Source organism: Clavelina lepadiformis, chromosome 9, assembly GCF_947623445.1.
Source record: "Clavelina lepadiformis chromosome 9, kaClaLepa1.1, whole genome shotgun sequence".
In the NCBI taxonomy this organism is placed as follows: Eukaryota; Metazoa; Chordata; class Ascidiacea; order Aplousobranchia; family Clavelinidae; genus Clavelina; species Clavelina lepadiformis.
The window spans coordinates 13,847,775-13,866,277 of record NC_135248.1 but is presented as its reverse complement, the minus strand read 5'-3'; the positions used below and the strand labels follow the sequence as shown (position 1 = coordinate 13,866,277).

At 36.1% G+C, this 18,503-nt stretch overlaps 1 protein-coding gene across 1 annotated transcript; it reads left to right on the top strand.

Moving 5' to 3' along the window:
- Window positions 1-1,768: 1,768 nt before the first annotated feature.
- Window positions 1,769-14,239, top strand: LOC143471262 (serine/threonine-protein kinase/endoribonuclease IRE1-like). Its single transcript, XM_076969679.1, has 13 exons — window positions 1,769-3,892; window positions 6,966-7,119; window positions 7,247-7,297; window positions 8,103-8,202; window positions 8,615-8,811; window positions 9,114-9,261; window positions 10,448-10,623; window positions 10,731-10,922; window positions 11,112-11,290; window positions 11,405-11,445; window positions 13,591-13,628; window positions 13,763-13,837; window positions 14,220-14,239. Exons 1-11 carry the CDS (start codon window positions 3,804-3,806, stop codon window positions 13,626-13,628), a joined length of 1,365 nt encoding a protein of 454 aa, XP_076825794.1. The 5' UTR covers window positions 1,769-3,803; the 3' UTR covers window positions 13,763-13,837; window positions 14,220-14,239.
- Window positions 14,240-18,503: the final 4,264 nt, after the last annotated feature.

Here is an 18,503-nt window from a genome sequence, read left to right as displayed (position 1 = left end):
AGTGATTTGATACTGTGTAATACCTACTTAAGTTTCAACCAACAATCACTATTCATCATGTAACTAATGATACTGACCGACAATATTGCAGATAAGTTACAAACCGAGTCTTTTAAGAATGTTTAAAAACTTACCGGCGATACGCACAAACACCACGATAAGATTCGGAGGTGAGATAAGATTCAGCACAGAATTTGAACTTGGGCAACAAATTATAATCACACATTTATTACATAATTGTGACGCCTTCGATTTCTTAGAGGCTGAAAACTAATAGTATAGTAGTATGATTACCTAGATAGTATGATTTACCTAGAAAACTACTTGTTTGGCCATATTTTGATTCTATTGTAACTATGAGTTTGCCGCTACATTTTTTAAATGTACCACAGAGGTGGTACCGCAGTAATATATAATACTCTAACTCTCGTAACATCAGTTTAGGCATGAGTTGGCCACACCTCTTTGGGTGTATACGGCGACTGAGCAATTGCTACACTGCATAACACAGATAAAATGGTAGGCTACAACCAAACTTTATTTGTACGTATTTTTTCATTTACAGAGAATCTACATGCATTAATTATTTCCCACCAGTTAAGAACCGGCAGGAAATAGAAATAGGGTTAGAAGTACATAAGTACATCATATGTCATCAAAGTAGTATATTAGGCTATTAACACTGTTTCCATGTTTTTCACACACTAATACATTCGCCTTTTATAGCGAAATAAGCCTTCATGAGTGACAAATGTTGTTATTTCCCTAGACTGAGGTTCTAATTTGATTTGATGATAAGCCTATTTGAAAATCAGTTTACTAACCAGTTACGGTTTACCAACCGATGGTTGGTATTGGATGTCTTTATCGCTATATTAGCTTGCTACACCACCACACACAGGTGAATGTCATCATTCGATTTTGGCACGATAATTACCGGTGAAACCCAAGGTGTTAATCCACTAACCTTTCAAATGATATCAAAGGATTCCAGTTCCTTCAGCTTTTTGGTTAAACGATCACGAATGTGGTAAGGGACACGACGTAGAGGTTGACAGATAGGAGTGACGTTTTTGTCAATGGGAATCTTTAACTGGCAATCTCTCACCTTTCCAATCCTTTCAAAACAGGAATCGTACTTCTGTAATAACTGCTCAGTGCTTTAATTGAGAGAATGCCGAGATCTGTTGCAGTACGCTTTCCAAGAAGTGCTTCTCCTTCTTCAATAACCACGAAGTCAACAGCAGATGGAATTTTCCCAGGAACGTTCATACAAGCTTGAAAATCACCAGTCACCTTCTAGATATCACTACCATAAGCGTAAATTTTTCTATCATTAAAAACACTTACATTTTATAGATCTCAATTTCAAATGTTCCCACAGCATATGATTTATAACATTGCAGGATGCTCCTGAATCAACAATCAGTTCAACTTTCACCTTGATAGCAGAGCCAACCTCAATTTTAACTCTGCTACCAAGGTAATTTATTTCTAACTAAGACAGATGTTCTGGTTCTTCAGCACCCCTGCATAATGGATTTGACGTAGGCTGCCAGCATTTTTCCGTCTTAGATTCCGGTCCATTTTGCAGCAAACAGCAAAGTTGCCCGTGTTCCCACATTTGCAGCACCCTCTTCGTTTGGCACTTTGGGTCTTTTCCTATGTGATCTTCCCATCCGCACCTGTAGCATTTTGTTGAAAATGACATGTCCTCAGCGTTTGTTGTGCTTCTGTGTGGTTTACCAGCAGTCATTTTATTTGATTTTTAGATAAGGTCTGCATAAAACGGGCTAACATTAGTAATAAACTGACTGCTGGTAAACATTAGTAATAAGCATAAACATTAGTAATAAACTCTTGGCTATATATAAGTTATCGACTTTCTGGCCAGACTGCAGAGTATGTCCATTTTCAGCCAGATTTTGTAAGCACCAAACAACCAAAAATGACATGAACCGTACTTTATTTATTATTTTATTTATTTATGACATGTGCCGTACTTACTAATTTAACTGTTGGACCAAATTTGACCAAAAGTGGCCGCTTTTGTTTTATAAAGTTTCAAACGAGATTTACAATGAACCAACCAACCAACCTGGTGCCAACCTTTTAAACCCTAATACTTATTTAAATGTTGGACCCAACTTGACAATAGCTGCCGTCTTTTTTATAAAGTTTCATACTAGGTTTTCGGCAGAACATTTTATGATAAACAAAGCAGTTGCAACCATATTTGTAAGAACAATTGGGAGACGACTTGGGCAAAATATCTCATACTTGAATTTCAGAATTTAGTATTTTTGAATTTGGACGTTTGAAAGTGAGCAGGAAAATGTAAGAATTTAAAGCTTCATTATTATAACTTTTAGCTAATCTATGTCAGGATTACGATGAATGGTTAACAATGGCGTTATGTCCATTGATTTACAACTTCAATTTATAAGTTAACATCGCTGCGTAAAGAGTAAACGAAGTTTTATTCCACACTTTTGACCAAGATTACTGCCGCATCTTACTGTTTGATGTTGTTGTTTTATTTGTTTAATATTTTGTCGTTTATATTTTGCCACAAGTTGTACATAGCAAAAATTATGATGCAAGCCAGAACCAAATCATCAATCAATCAACAGAATTAATACCAGAACACTCGCAAGCTAAAGGAATTTGCCCAACGCAAATAATATTGTACAGTATCAAACATTCACCCACAATAAAATACTAACATTTTTCAATATTAAACAAAGAAACAGTGAAAAGCACAACTGTTTGATATTTTTGTATAGGTTTTAGTAAATATTTTGCAAATAGAGTTTCTAGCTTTTCTTCTTTTTAGACTTAAAAGAATCTGAGTTGGTTTCTTTGTTTTGTCAGGATGAATCCTATGTCTATGATTCATCCCTGAAACTGCTTTTGTTTGATTTGTCAAAACTTTATGGCATGAAAGGCGTATGGTCCATCTTGAAATGCAAAATCATTCGTAAAACCATGGGGTTAGAAGTGTTGCAAATATTTTATGCAATGCAACTTTGCACAGCATGAATCAGCAAACCTTCAGCAGTCAATGCAGCCTAAAACCGTTCAAAACATGCAGTGAAGTGTAACTTGATATGAAGCACTATGGCAATGGTCTGCCGTTACTTTCACTTTTTGTCGTTTAGAACTTTATGTTTTATGACTTCAAGGTAAATATTGACGCATGGTTGCGTTGTTCATTTATAACATTTGTTATACGACTTGTGCAAAATGTTGACACAGTAAAGTCATGGCACAATAAGTTGCGCCATTAGTAAATTCCAATGTTCACAGCAGCGAAGGCAGATTGAATTATAATGTATGAGATAGTGTGGTATTGCCATATCTATGAAATAATTAGGAGTTGATATATTAAATTTTTGTTGTTGCTTTAGTGCGGGCAGAACTTCATCATCTTGTATGACAAGCCTATGTGTTATGTATCACGAGCGCTTACTTGCTGAGGTTGATACTTCAGGACGTAGGTTTAAGCCTTTGTATGCTATTTGGACTCAATAGTTGAATTATGCTTTTGTTAATTAATAGCTGCATGTTTGCTCAATAAACAAAAGAAGATGAAATTTGTGGTTGATGCTGTTAACTTCAAGTAACTGTTTATGCTTTAACTAAACGGAAGTTTTTTTAAAGTTAGGGACAGTTTAATTGTGTTTAAAAATTTACGGATTAACGTCACTTTTAACCAAAATAATGTAATTACATTGACTTTATACGCCATTATATTGGCCAAAGAACTTATCCTGTTCAACAAAATGTTGCCAGCTTAAAAAATGTCCAGCAAGAAATCTTTACGTCAAAGCAAATATCCCCGAAAACCAGAATCAGTATGGAAAGATCGCTTGTTTTCAAAGATTTATGAGTAAGTCTTGTTGCCTATCTAGGTCGTTTAATGCTAGCAAGTTTTTGTTGTTTCAAAGCAAACAAAGAAAATTTAAGTTTACTATTAGGCTTCTTATCTTTTTGTTGCCATTTTTATCACAGTAGATGTTTTATAAACTTCTCCATCTATCTTTATATCTTCTTATTTATTCTTTATGTCTAATTTTTGCAGTCTAGTTTGGCTAATAAGGTGCAGTCAGAGTCAAATTGAACAATTTATTGTCTTAACCAGGATTAAGACTGGGTGGGTTGAAATTAAGTCAGGGCCCCATTGGTAGAATCAGTCGATATTTCAGAAGTAGGCGAACCAAGTGATTTGATACTGTGTAATACCTACTTAAATTTTAACCAACAATCACTATTCATCATGTAATTAATGATACTGGAAGTTTTAAAATGCTGTTTGTGTGAAATTGCAACAAAAGAAACTTATTCCTTCAAAACGTTTATTCCTAAATCAATCTAATCGACTAATCATATACAGCAGATAGTCACATGTGTGCAAATTTTTTTTAGTGATATTGTAGGGATGAACAATAACATTGATTGCTGCGTTTGATCACCAGTTGAAGAGCAGTGAAACTAACTAACATTATTGTAGATAAGTAACTAACCGAGTCTTTTAGGAAAGTTTAAAAACTTACCGGCAATACGCACAAACACTGCAGTAAGTGTCGGAGGTGCATCAGCACAGAATTTGAACATTGACAAATTTTTGGCATTTTGGCAAATTTTTGGCATTAGATAACAAGTAAGTAACATTGGTAACTTAGGTAACATTGTAAGTTTTTTACGCTTAAATAACAAAATAGCTTGACAAACTCCAGTAGTACTATGAGCAGTAGAACGATATATCAATAAAAACTATCAATCCCTTAGCTATCAATTTTATCAGAAAACTATCAATTCCAGTCCTTACCCTCGGCTTGTGCAATCTTTAGGCGTTTAAGTAAAGATCTATTTTGATGTTCAACGTGAGATAGCGTATTTACTTGATTGTAAGCCGCGGCTTAAAAATTTTTTTTTTTCATCATGTTTGCGGCTTAAATTCAAGGGCAGCTTACAATCAAAGGCGGCTTACACTTTTTCTTTTTTGTTTTTGCCTTTTTCCTTGTCGACTTTGCCTTAGATGTTTTGCCGTATTGCGTTCACATGCGGCTTACATTAAATTTTTAACACTATCATATGCGGCTTACAATCAATGGCGGCTTACAAACAAGTAAATACGGTATTTGTTGATTTCTCGTTCCTCTTTTCTGCTATTGTCTTCATCTAGCAATATTCTTCACAACAGGTTTCTTCGATTTCTTAGAGGCTGAAAACTAATAGTATAGTATTTAATAGTATAGTATTATTTATAGTATTTATTATACTACTAATATGATTACCTAGATAGTATGATTTACCTAGAAAACTATTTGTTTGGCCATATTTTGATTCTGTTGTGACTATGTGTTTGCTGTTACATATTTGAAATATACCACAATAGCAAAGTCTACGTATCGCTTCAATATATACTACTCTAACTGTTGTAACATCAGTTTAGGCATGAGTTGATCACACCTGTTTGGGTGTATACGGCGACTGAGCAATTGCTACACTGCAAAATACAGATAAAATGGTAGGCTACTACGAAACTTTATTTGTACGTATTTTTTCATTTACAGAGAATCTACATGCACTAATTATTTCCCACCAGTTAAGAACCGGTAGGAAGTAGAAATAGGTTTAGAAGTAGCAATGCCTGAACGTATTTTTTATAAGTACATCATATGTGAGCCAAGTGACATATTAGGCTATTAACGACTAATAACATTACCGCCTATAAGGTACAAATATGCACATGGTGGCGCCAAAACAAATACTTTTTATTAACTAAATTTTTCTAACATTGAAGAACACAGTTATCTGCGCTTTAAACAGAATCGACAGAGTTTCTAATCCCAAATCATATTCAATAAAAACGTTTTACAAAATTATCATTACGTTTACCCTGCACACCAGCATTATCAACTACAACACTGTTTCCATGTTTTTCTATCACAACAAAAGGTTCTCTAAGGAATGTAGTAGATAATTTATCTTGCACATTCTGTTTAAGTAACATAGTGTCCCCAGGTCTACCGTCACTAAGCACAACAGACTGTCTTAAATCTGCATGGTCCTTCCCCTTTACCTCAACTTCTGCATCATGGTCACCAGCAAATTGTATAATATTAAAACACGATAAATAAAACTCAGGTAACCTTGTAAGTATTTTACGCTTAAATAAAAAATTAGTTTGACAAACTCCAGTAGTACTATGAGCAGTAGAACGATGCATCAATAGAAAACATCAATCCCCTTTTTCCAGTACTTACCCTCGGCTAGAAACCAACTCAGACTTAGCCAATTGAGGTTGAGTTGCATCAGCAATATTCATTTACCAATTAGCAATTGAGTTGCATCTAGCAATATTCGTCACACCGGCTATGTGTCGTTTGTGGTATCTATAAGATTGCAACCTGAGAACCCATCGTTCTATTCTCGCACTGGGTTTAGATCCAAGCAAGCCAGAATATACCAATAATATATGAATATAAGATCTTTGCATTATTTTTAAGCTCGTTAAATGATTTTTCTTGTGCACCTTCCCACACAAATTTAGCTCCTTTTCGAGTTAACCTGCTTAATGGTTCTGCTAAATTTGGAATAAATCGTTCGTTGTGATTAATAAGAACCAAGAAGCTCCTCACCTTGCTTGCATTCTTTGGTTGTCTCACATCAGCCACAGGCTTTACCTTGACCTCTGGTTTAAAGCGCATGTTCCGTAAAAGTAAGTTCCGACATGTTGAACTGGCACCTCTTTCAATTCAAGGTAAGTCCACCTTCTTGTTCACATTGATGTCATCCAGGATATTTTGCACTCCTCTGCATCCTTGCTGAGTCTGTTGCATCACACATTGATACATTTCGGGTGCACAACTCACACCAAACTTTTAGACTTTATCTTTATCACGATAAGCAAGTACATATTCATCCAGCAAATAATTTAAACATACTTTTGATTGTAGATGCGAGAAAAATGATGAAACAGTGATCATTGAGAAACGTGTTTCAAAGGATCATGTCAAATACGCAGAAAGCGAAGCACAAACTTTCAAGAAAATATGCGACAACAGCTTTCATCATCCAAATGTGGTCCTCTATCTTGATACCATTGAAGAAGTATTTAAGAGTTTATATGGTTATAAAAATGCTTTGCATTAGGGTTAAATAGTGTGGCCTCTTTCAATTAATTTTGGTAAAAAGATGTTGCCTACCATACGTAAGTTTCACGTACACATTCTTTTAGGAGGGTGAGATTTCACTGTATATGGAAAAGTGTGATGGTGATCTTGAGGAGGTATGCTGATTTTATTGTGTCACATAGTAGATTTTTGGGGGCATTCAGCCTGTGCATTGGACTAGGGTTGACCTATGTACATACAGATCCAGCCTTTGTTATTGCGGGGTCCCTGGCCAATTTTATTTTGAGAACAGATCGTGAAATGATACTGTGGTTTGTGCAAATTAAAAGCTAAATTGTTAATCTTGTTTCAGTGCTAAGCAACGCAGTTGCATCGCTCGCATTGGTCAAAGGCCCACTCTGGCTACATATCGTCGATAGCGATAAAACGTGCTAAAACCCACCACACGCTGTTAGTAAATAAAGAGATCCTAAATGCTAAAATACTGCAGTTAACACTGTGTCGATACCGGACCGTCGTCTTACATTGCGCATTGTGAGAATCATTGGCTACCCAAATAACAACATATATATTTTTTAAAATAATGAATAAACCGATTACAAAGATTTTATTTTACAACGATGTTACAACGACACGATGTTACAACAGGAAGCATGCCAATAATCAATCTACTAAATCACTAAACAAGTCATGTATTTACTTTTTTTAGCAAATGCTATTCATTCATTCTCAATAAGTTACATTGGAGAAATAGGTGGGCTTGTGTGCCCCAGCATTGTGAATTAAGCACATTTGCTCCAAAAATTCTATTATTAGTTTAAGTAAATGCACCAAATTTAGTCTTGCAAAGTCTCAAACAAATTACTAAAAATTACAATGGACCCAGAGTTTATACGGAAAATAAAAGGAATGTCGTTAACTCGTAACAAGATAAATAATGTTTATTACGTATTTTTGCAGTGGACAAAGAAGGGTAAACTTAATGCTTGCAATTTAACTGCTTTGAAAATCTGCGAAGATATAATTGAGGGAATTTCCTATTTACATGGACAAAATATTAGTAAGTACTTTGTATAACTTGCTCATAGAGTGTTCATTGTTAGGTCAAAAACTAATTTGTTTGATATCAATGAACACTTTTAAGTATTTACTGAAAAGACTGGTTGAACTATTTTAAAATATTATTACGAAAATGTTACAATCAACTGTGATATGCTCAATGAAGATTGCAATATGGCAGACAAATACTTAAGTGTGCAAAATCCTTTTGTACCCACTCCATTTTCCGGTTTCCGAGCACACACTACTAAATTTTGCGTGCAGTGTAAACAAACAATACCATTTGGTCTGGAGTTTAATTCTTTTACTTCTTTGAAATCAGTTGAACCCTGCCTCCTTTTTAAATGTGCTTTTGAAATAATTGCTATTTGTTTTGTGTATAAATAAACATGAATAAACTTTTCTTTGTTTAGTTCATAGAGACGTGAAACCAAGCAATTTCTTGATTCGTTCGAGTGGTAAAAATGCAGCAATAAAAGTGAGTGATTTTGGTTTGAGCAAAATATTGGCAACTGATGTATCGAGCGCACCCACCACTTCGACCGGCACTGAGGCATTCATGGCTCCTGAGTATCATCTGAGAGAAGATGGAAGTCGTGAAACATCATGGGTACATTAGCTGTAGTGATGCATACTCCACAATAATAAATATCAAAATTCTATTATTTTTTATCTCACAAACTCTATCAAATTTAAAATTAGCAGATAGAAATTTTCTAACCCTGGGAAACAGTTTTTATTTAATATTAAACGCTTTTTTGGTACATTTTGAGCAAAATCAAACATTGTATGCATTAATCGTCATGAATTAAACCCCTTCCATCATGTCAGGCCGACCTCTGCAATCTTATTCAAATCTTACTTTTTTGAAGGTGTCTTTACATTTAATGTTTAAATATCACAATTTTACAGAGAAAATCTGCTGATATATTTTCACTTGGCATTACCTTGTATTATGTCCTCACAAATGGGCGTCATCCATTTGGTGATAAAAGTGCTCATGAAGCCCCACACAACATTCAACAAAAAGCTTCTCCTGATTTGGATCTTCTTGACTCAGGTGCCTTGTTGCCTAAAAGTTGTAAGAATTTGTTTTGCTTAATAATGACATTTGTGCACTCGGACATCAGAGGTAGGCAGTACCACGGTACTATGGTACCGAATTACGGTACCACGGTACTTTTTCAGTACCGATACCGTCAGTACTTTTTTGTAAAAGTACCGAATTACATTTTTCAAAAAAAATAAATAGGTTCTTTCAAAAAGATTAGTTCAAGATTTTTAGAAGTATGTTTTTATATATTCATTTTAATTAACACTTAGTTCTAATTCCAGCGTTTTTTGTTCAGTTTTTAATCTAAAAAAATAATATCCTAAATTCAGATAGTAGGATATTTGTTGCGCTCAAACCCTCGGGCATGTGTGTTTTCTAGTGACACATACACGCCTTTTTACTATAGTGATTTTCCATGATGCTATCAAGCATTGCTGTAAGTTTTCTGCAAGATTTGCCAGTTGTTTTTGTATATAATTTTTCTTATTACTGTATTTTACGGACCATAAGGCGCAATTTAAATCCTTTTTTTCCTCATAAATTGATCGTGCGCCTTATAAGCCGGTGCGCCTAGCTTATGTATCAAGTAGTGCTTTATTGCCTAAACTCAAAACCAGTACCGATACTATTATTAAATAAATAAACCACCGTCCTACACAATAAACTACGATAAAGGCAACTAGCAACTGTGGTATTCACTAGACTCATTTTTTCTATTGCTGATTGTACTATTATGACTTGCTTACATTTATTACGTAACAAGTAACAAGGGAGACAACGACAGGCAAATTACGGAATTTTATGCCAATGGATCGTAAATGCGTGGGCAAAAATATCAGTATCCACTATCATGCGATCATTTAGAAAAGCTGGTATAATCACTGAACAATTAAATACTGATATTAGCGATGAGGCAGACTCTGACAGTGACAAGACAGATCCAGGAATGCTTGATGTCGAAATCGCACAACTGCTGAATTCCTTAAAATACATTGCGTTCTATAGCCCGGTGCGCCTTATGTATCGACAAAATACTAATCAAAGCAATTATTGACAGTACGCCTTATAATCGGGTGCGCGTTATGGTCCGTAAAATACGGTATGTTTCGATCTTGTGAAATTTCCTGTAGAATAACAAAATCATATTTTGTCTACATAATGTACCTTTTTCCTGTTTAAACAACATTTCTAGTGGACAATTTATCCCAAGAGCAAAAGGAACTTGCTAAAGATTTGATAAAGAAGATGTTTGGCTTTGACCAAGAAAAAAAGGAGGTTGATTTTGACCCAAAGAAGCGACCAACAATACAACTTATGAAGTTTCATCCACTTTTCTGGACGTCAAAGAAGAAAATTGGCTTCTATAAAGTTGGTTCGCATCAAAAAGTTGACAGAAAATATTTGATAATTACAATATAATTCAGCTTTGCTTCTTTTCCATATTTTTAATGAAAATTAAATATTTGCATCAACAGGAAGCAAGTAGGTGGTTTTACACCCAATCCCAAAAAAATGTTGTAAAATTTCAACAAGCTCTTAAATACTTTAAAAATGAATTCGACATAATTATTAATAATGTGCCACCCTCCTTAAAAAATGAGAGAAAGTTTCCTATTAAGGAATGTGGAAACGTCCATCAACTTCTTCAAAAAGTAATACGAAATATGGTAAGGAAATAAATAAGCAAGCGGCTGGCAAAATAATCATGTGTAAATGCGCATCATACTTCTTAAATACGCATCAAGGTTTATTATGAATTAGCGATTAAATTTTTATTTCGTGCAATATTTATTGAAACAAAGACAACTTTTCAAATCATTTACTAAATATTATTTTAAACTTGATTTTGTTTCAAGGATGAACATGGTGATGAGAAATCAGCCGAATCTATGGAGCTGCTGGGATTTTTGAACAACGGAAAGAGAGATTATGATAAATTTTTACTCACACTTACAGGACCATACCCTGGTCTACTTGCTTATCTGTGGTGGTATCTACGTGACGAGGAAACTGAGGGACCATACTATCCAATGAAGTCAGCTTTGTATTATTGCTGTTTTATAGTTTGTACTTTATCATAGACAGTTTATGCCATGTTGCTGATTACTAATTTTTATTTTCAACAACCTGTACGGTTTGTTTTTTTAAGAAATTCACCACATACTGGATCAACAAAACAAGGTTCTTCAGGTAGGCAATTTGAACAACTTTTCTATTTTATGTTACAAATTTTTTTACAATGAGTTGAAAAGTACGTCTTTACCACGTACATAGCCTATCCTTTTTCGTACCAGTAACAACAAACCAAACTTCTCGTTGTAAAGTTTTTCAATAATTTTAACCAATATTTACGTGACTTAAGGGTTCACGTGTAATAAGGTACAGGTTGTGGTTTTTGTATATTTACCATCTGATTTTTCTATGATGTATTCACTACCTAGAAACTCATTGTCTACACCAGAGATCTTAAACTATAACAACGTTGGCAAGTCTGCAGCTTAGCTACTGACCAGTTTAAGCCGCCGTTTATTAAAGCAGCAAAATTCGACTTTGGTAATCAGCTGAGTGCGAATGCTAATTTTCAACTTAAAAGACATGTCAATTTTACTAAAGTGTGGAATGTAAATTAACCAAACACTAATATCCTCCGATTCAAACCCTTACCTCTCGTGATTAAATAACTGAGCTTAGTGGCGAATTGAAATAAACGCTAAATTTCAACTTAAGATGACATTCTATTTCCCGAACTCAAAATTAACTTAAAAGTAATGTCCTCCGACCCAAATGACTAAATCTCATGACTGCCTTTCATGACTAAATCACCTCAAAATTTAATTTGTACACAACAAGTAGGCCTAAGTCAAACAAAGACATCCATTATAAGGACCCAATCGCTGAGTGAGAATAATTCAATCGCCGACCACCTCGCCACCGCATACGAGAGTCAAAAAATCATCTATGGCGAAGGTAGCGCTAGTACGTTGTTGCGTTGCTGTTACGATGCTGCGTTGTTGACTCCTTGTCTCAGAAGGTTGCTATCCTTCTATCTGTTCACTGTCTCCTTCGCTCATATATTAAAATAAATGAACATGCGGTTCTGAATTTAACCTTTACTAAAACTCATACGTCCTGTGCGCAAGCGGTGCTAAACGGAAAGGGTCGGTAAAACGAACTAGCAGTGCTTAAACGATCATGTGCTGGGAGCATTGTGAGAGCGCCAGCCAGCGACAAAACAAACAAAACACCCAACGGCCGCTACACATCAACGAAAATCTTCCGGTCACCGTATTATGGTTCAGCAACTTCAGTAAACTGACGTCGTGAAATTGTCAATTTGAATGATAAAATGTTGCAGCAACCTTTTCAATTCTTTAGATTGTTTCTGATATCGTGGGTAAGTATAATGCAAAGTTAGTGAATTATATTTAGTTCAAAAACATTCAAACGATTTAAATGTAAACAATCGAAAAAATATACCGGTACCATGTACGCATAACCTTGTGTACCGGTAACAGCAAGTAGGCTACTGGCCTATAACCTAATCTAGCTGGATTGGGCTAGCCCTACAAAGGCTAACATTTTAAAAGGTTTCAGAAAGCTGGGATGGCTAGAAATTGCAAATTACTAAATAATTAATAGGTGTAGCCTATTAGCGTGTTACTGTATAGGGTTGTAAGGCACAGACATTAGCCTAAATGTCTGTAATACCCTTAATCTTAAATTAACGCGTAGAACCACGCATCAATACTATTACGGAAACGGAAAGCGTTTAATTAGATTTTCCGTTTATGTCTACCACCAGTCAGCAGCCACCAGGTAATGGTTGTCCGCGCATAATTTCAGAGAGGGTTAGAATCGTACTTTGTTTTGATTTGATTAGTCCAAGGTCTAGCAAAAAACAAGTTACTCAGTGTTTCTCGTTTAAAAAGGTGTATGGTTGGGTAATTAACTTAACTGGCTGTAAGGCTCCAGATCTACAGACTTTAGCCTTACTTGTTTTACCACCAATTTCTAGTGGAGTTTTAATTTAAAGAAATTGCCTTACCTCGCCTAGCCTTACTTGCAGTGTTGTAATGACTTGAGTCGTATTTTTAAATTACTTGACTGGACTCCAGTCAGTGCTTGAAATAACTGGATTCTAGTTTCGGAAAGTAACTTGACTCAAGTCGTCATCCTTGTTGTTAATTTATTGACTAACTGAATTACAGACATTTGATTTCGTGGTGAACTATCGGTTAAAGGTATAGCCAATGACCGAAAAGGAATAGAATATGACTTGGTTACAGCCTTGCCTACTTGTTTTACCACCAATTTGCATTGTTTTGTTTTTTTAAGAAACTGCACCCGTACCTGATTTTTTCTACTGCATATAGGTAATTTTTTACCAAAATGTGTTAAGAAATATGTTTAGGAATAAGTGTAGTTTATGTCCTTGTATTTAGTTTCCATATCTTCATGTTCTATAACATGCAATGCTGTGAATCTAAAACGTTTTTCTATTTTGCAGAAAATGCAGAGCGCAAAAAATTAACTCAGAAAATAGAAAAGTTTCAACATGGATGCAATGTATCTGGTGGTAAAGGTAATGTATTTGGCAAGAACAGTGACTAAAATGTAATTTATAACTGTTAGTATGACTACAATATAGCTAAGATAATACTAGTTCTGTTGATCAGTACCTGTAGGCCTAGTAGGCCTACTGGTAGCTTTTGCTGATAATTACAGCTAACAAAATCCATATTTTTACAAATATATAATGACTGGGCTGTGTGATTTTTAAGCCAATGTTTTAACCTTATACCGGTTTTATTTTGTGTGTTGGGCGCCACAGTAAGGCATAAAACGTGTTTTTGACATTTGCTTGTAACCAACTTGTAGCCTAGCCTACACCAGGTTCAAGTCACAGATAGGCCTACAGTTATTTAAATGTAAAACAAGTGAAAACGAAAGTTATGTTTGTTTAGGATATGAGGCACTGGAGTTGCTGCGTGTTTATGAACAAATTCATCAAATCAATGACGAGCAACTCACCACGAATGCAGCGGAACTCTTCCCAGAAGAGCTGCGTTTATTCCCTATCAAGTTGACAGAATCACAAATTGACTCGCTCCTGTTTATTCTCACTAAAGTTGAGAAACGAATCAAGTGGCTTCGTCTGTTCAGATGCTTTTCTAAACCAGAAGATGTCGGCCGATTATTTGAGGCAATTCAAGCAATGCCAGGAAAGGTTTGTTTATTTATTTTACTTTCTACTTTTTCATTCGTCTTCAACTTTGTTTACGAACTCGATGTGTCGTAACAATGCGCCTTGGTTTTGCATGTGACGTCATAATAGTTTTTCCCACTTTTAGCACTACAAGGACGGCAATTTTCGTATACCTAGAACAGGGGTCGGCAACCTTTTGCACTTAAAGAGCCATTTTAACCGATATTCCACAAAATAAAAATCAATGGAAGCCGCAAAACTATTTTCACAATAAAACGAAAACGACACTCTGTAACAAAACTGCCATGTGTCGCATTTATAAAAGCAGTTAATTCAGTAAGAAAGCAAATGAATTTGTCCACGAATCGTTGAACGTTCTGTTTTCTTCAGACACTTTTCTTGTCTTAGATTTACTCATAGTTGGTTGGCTGTTACAGCCTGCGCACTCTCTAACTCAGGGGCGGGCAACTTTTTTGGTCGGCGGGTCTGATATGAGAAAATAAACTAGTTGGCGGGTCGGATTCCTGAATCGATACATTAATCGTGTATTTATCCACCCATGCAAGGAATAAATCGTATTTAATGTAAACTTTAAGTTTTAAGCATAGAGACCAAAAACAGTATTTAATGAATTTATGAACAAATAATGTACTTCAATAGCTGCTGAAGTCAAAACTGAACTGCTAAACTGTCTGCGGGCCGCTCAAAATCCCGTCGCGGGCCGTATGTTGCCCACCACTGCTCTAACTAGTCTAACTGCTGCTATAGTAGACTGCTAAAAACAACCTTTATGTTAATCGACTAATTATGACGTCACAAAAAGGAATGATTATGCTTTCATTTACTATAATGTGCTCAGTGAGATAAAGACGCGAGTGTTCTTCTGTTTGTTTCTACTGTAGCAATAAATTAATAAGAGCCGCATCAGAAGGATGAAAGAGCCGCATGCGGCTCCGGAGCCGCAGGTTGCCGACCCCTGACCTAGAAGGACGGAGTGCGTCAATTGACGCAAAAGGTCAAAACGGCCCAAATCTAACGTTTTTTGTTGAGAAAACTGTGCTGTTGCTCCGAAAAAACTACTTCTATCGCATGTCCGCTATGTCCATTTTAATTAACAAAAGCAATCGCATTGAAAATACAAGTCGTCATGCCTAAACACTTCTGTTTCACGCAACTTCTTTTTCTTCTTGCACTCTTCCGGGACTTCTCTCCTGTTCTGGCGCATTGTCCCTACGAGGCTGCACTTCTTTTCCGCAAGTCGCAACGCCAGGTCAAGTGAGGTGAAAAAATTATCGCAAGTGACGTTGTAACCTCCTTGAAAAAGCGGAGCCATGAGTTTCAGTACAACGTCGGTGGGCACACTCCCTTGGGGGCTCCTTGCGTCATCTTTTCCAACGTAAGGAAAACCGGTGAATAAATATTTGTTTCCGACGTCAACTGTTAGCCAGAACTTTAGACCAAACTTGTCTGGTTTATTGGCCATATATTGGATGAACTTGCAGCGTGCCTTACACAGCAATAGTTGCTCGTCCACAGTTATCTTCCACTGTGGAATGAGTGATTTTTGGCAGATTGATATAAAACTGTTCCAAAGTTGTGAAGCGAGTGCAAATTTATCATGCAATAGATTCCTACGCCTTTCCGTCTTCAGATCGAAGCGAAGGAATCGTATGAGCTCCAGAAACCTGTCTCTTGCCATGGTTTGGGAAAACATCGGACATCCCCACGAATTCCCCCACAAACTCTTCACAGGGAAATTGCGTCCTCCTGTCATGCCACGAGCAACCACCAAGCCAACGAATTTATCTAATTCATCTAATTTATCTAACTAAGAAACTCTTACTACACTTACGCTTCGATCGATAAACTTCAAAAATTCCGATATTAGGCTGCGCTTGTGACGAAACTACTCTGTTTTGCGGAAAAGTCGACTTGCATAGTTTGTCAACATGTTCGTTACACCCCTGTGCTGGCAGCTGTGACCTAATTCGATAAACCTGTAATTATCAGCATAAACAAAACATTGCTCTCTATTGCGAGAACTGGTTTTTGTAGTGTAAAGTAACAATGCGTCAATTGACGCGCCCCGTCCTTCTAGGTAGTGACCACGTTAATTATCTCTACCGGTAAAATAAAAACTTCATGTTCATGGGTTAGTTACCTAACACTAATGTAGGAAAAGTCAGGAAATATCACGGTTGTGCGATGCCCCACTTAAAAGTTATAGATGCACTTAGGTTGAAAATGCGTCAATTGACGCGCCCCGTCCTTCTAGTGTTAAGCAAACATGGTTTGTTGAGATTCTGTGCGTTGTTGTTGGTCGGAATATTTTGTTTTAATTTATTTCAACGGGGCGTAATTTCCCCGCGCAAGTTTTATTGTTTAAATCGCTGATAAATCTGGAATGCGCAGTAAACCTGGCCGCTTAAAATTCGTTCGTTTTATTGAGAAAAATGCAAAATTTGATCGGTTCAGTTTAGGCTAAAATCAGCAGCTTCTGACTAAGGTTTGAGCAGAAGCAAATTTCAAATTTTTACAAAAGTAAAAATATTTTTGCGACTTTAATATCAAGTTTTATTTCTGCAACGAATACTCAATTGTGGTTTAAGTTGGTCGCATAAAATTCCTTCTATTTTTCTCAAAATCCAAGAATTTGTTCTGGTCCAGTAGGCTACTGTAGGCCTAAGCTACCATCATGCTAGTTAGTTATTAATTAGTTAACGGTAACCAGTTAACTTGTATGCGTTAAATATTAGAATATTAGTCTTTGTTATAACACCATGTTGCTATTTAATTTTACAAACATTTTAACTCTAGATCGGAAAGCTTTATATCAGTGACAACATAATCCCGAAGATTCCTTCAAAATCCTTTTTCAACAAAATCGAGGATAAGCTGGGAATGTGCAAATGCTTCCCTGATGATGACGCAACAAATAGGAAGCGCGATGCGAACCAATCAGAAATCGATGAAATCCAACGAGTCCTTGACCAATTGGATGACTCGGTATTATTTATGTCTTGTTATGTTTGTGTGAAGTTGAACATTGCAGAGGAATTTATTCTGAAACTTTTAATTTATAGAAGTTGAAGGTTGATCTTGGTTGGTGCGATGGTGAATGGGTCGAACTCCGCTCGCGAAAGTAAAGTGACGTCTCCGTGTGACGTAGTCATCTTCAAACAAGAAGAAATTGGTTTTCTTAGATAAATACCGTTCTTAAAATCGATACATTTACACAAAAGTGAGAGCGACCGAACGCGATTACATTTTTGTCAATCGCGGCTTGGTCGGGAATCGAACTCGGGATTTTTAGACAAAGAAGTTCTCGTTTATCCTGATGCGCCACCCGAAAAACTGTAAAACGTTGCTTAAAAGTAATTATATTTGTTATTAGCTTGCATAGTTACGTAACAATTGTATTTGTTTGTCACATACGAGTTAATTGATTTTGTAAACACCGCATATGGTTGTGCTATTTTTTTGTGATAATTTCGAGATTTCTTATCATAGAAACTTGTTCATTGGTTTTCTTGATAATTAATGTTGTTTTTCTATCACTGGCGATGAGTTTGATCTGTGGCGGTTGGCGCCATATCACCGCCACGTCATGTTAGTTACTATATCCTTTGATTTCTTTGTTTTGGCGAATTTTTTACATTCCTTAGTTAATTAACGTTGATTGCTTTGCTTTATATTCCGTTCACCTTCTGTAAATCCATTCAGTCGTTTATTTGTTTCTTGAATTCAATGCGATTCTATTCCCCACGTGTTGGCCGATTAATGTCTGCGAATGTGCTGCCGAGAAAGACACGCGACCTCATGATAAGTCAAGAAGAGTTTTTCGTGCTCTCAGACTTGAGTAGCTCTTGGTTCTGACAGCGGTCGAGAAAGCTCTGTGAGCCGTCGTCCAAGTCGGCTTTCACAATAGAAGAATATTCGCTGGAGAATGCGCAGAGAGCATCGTTGTCAATGGGCAGAGACGGCCACAGATGAACCAGACTAAGAGTTTATTGCTCTCACTCATTATGGCGCTTTTGGTAAG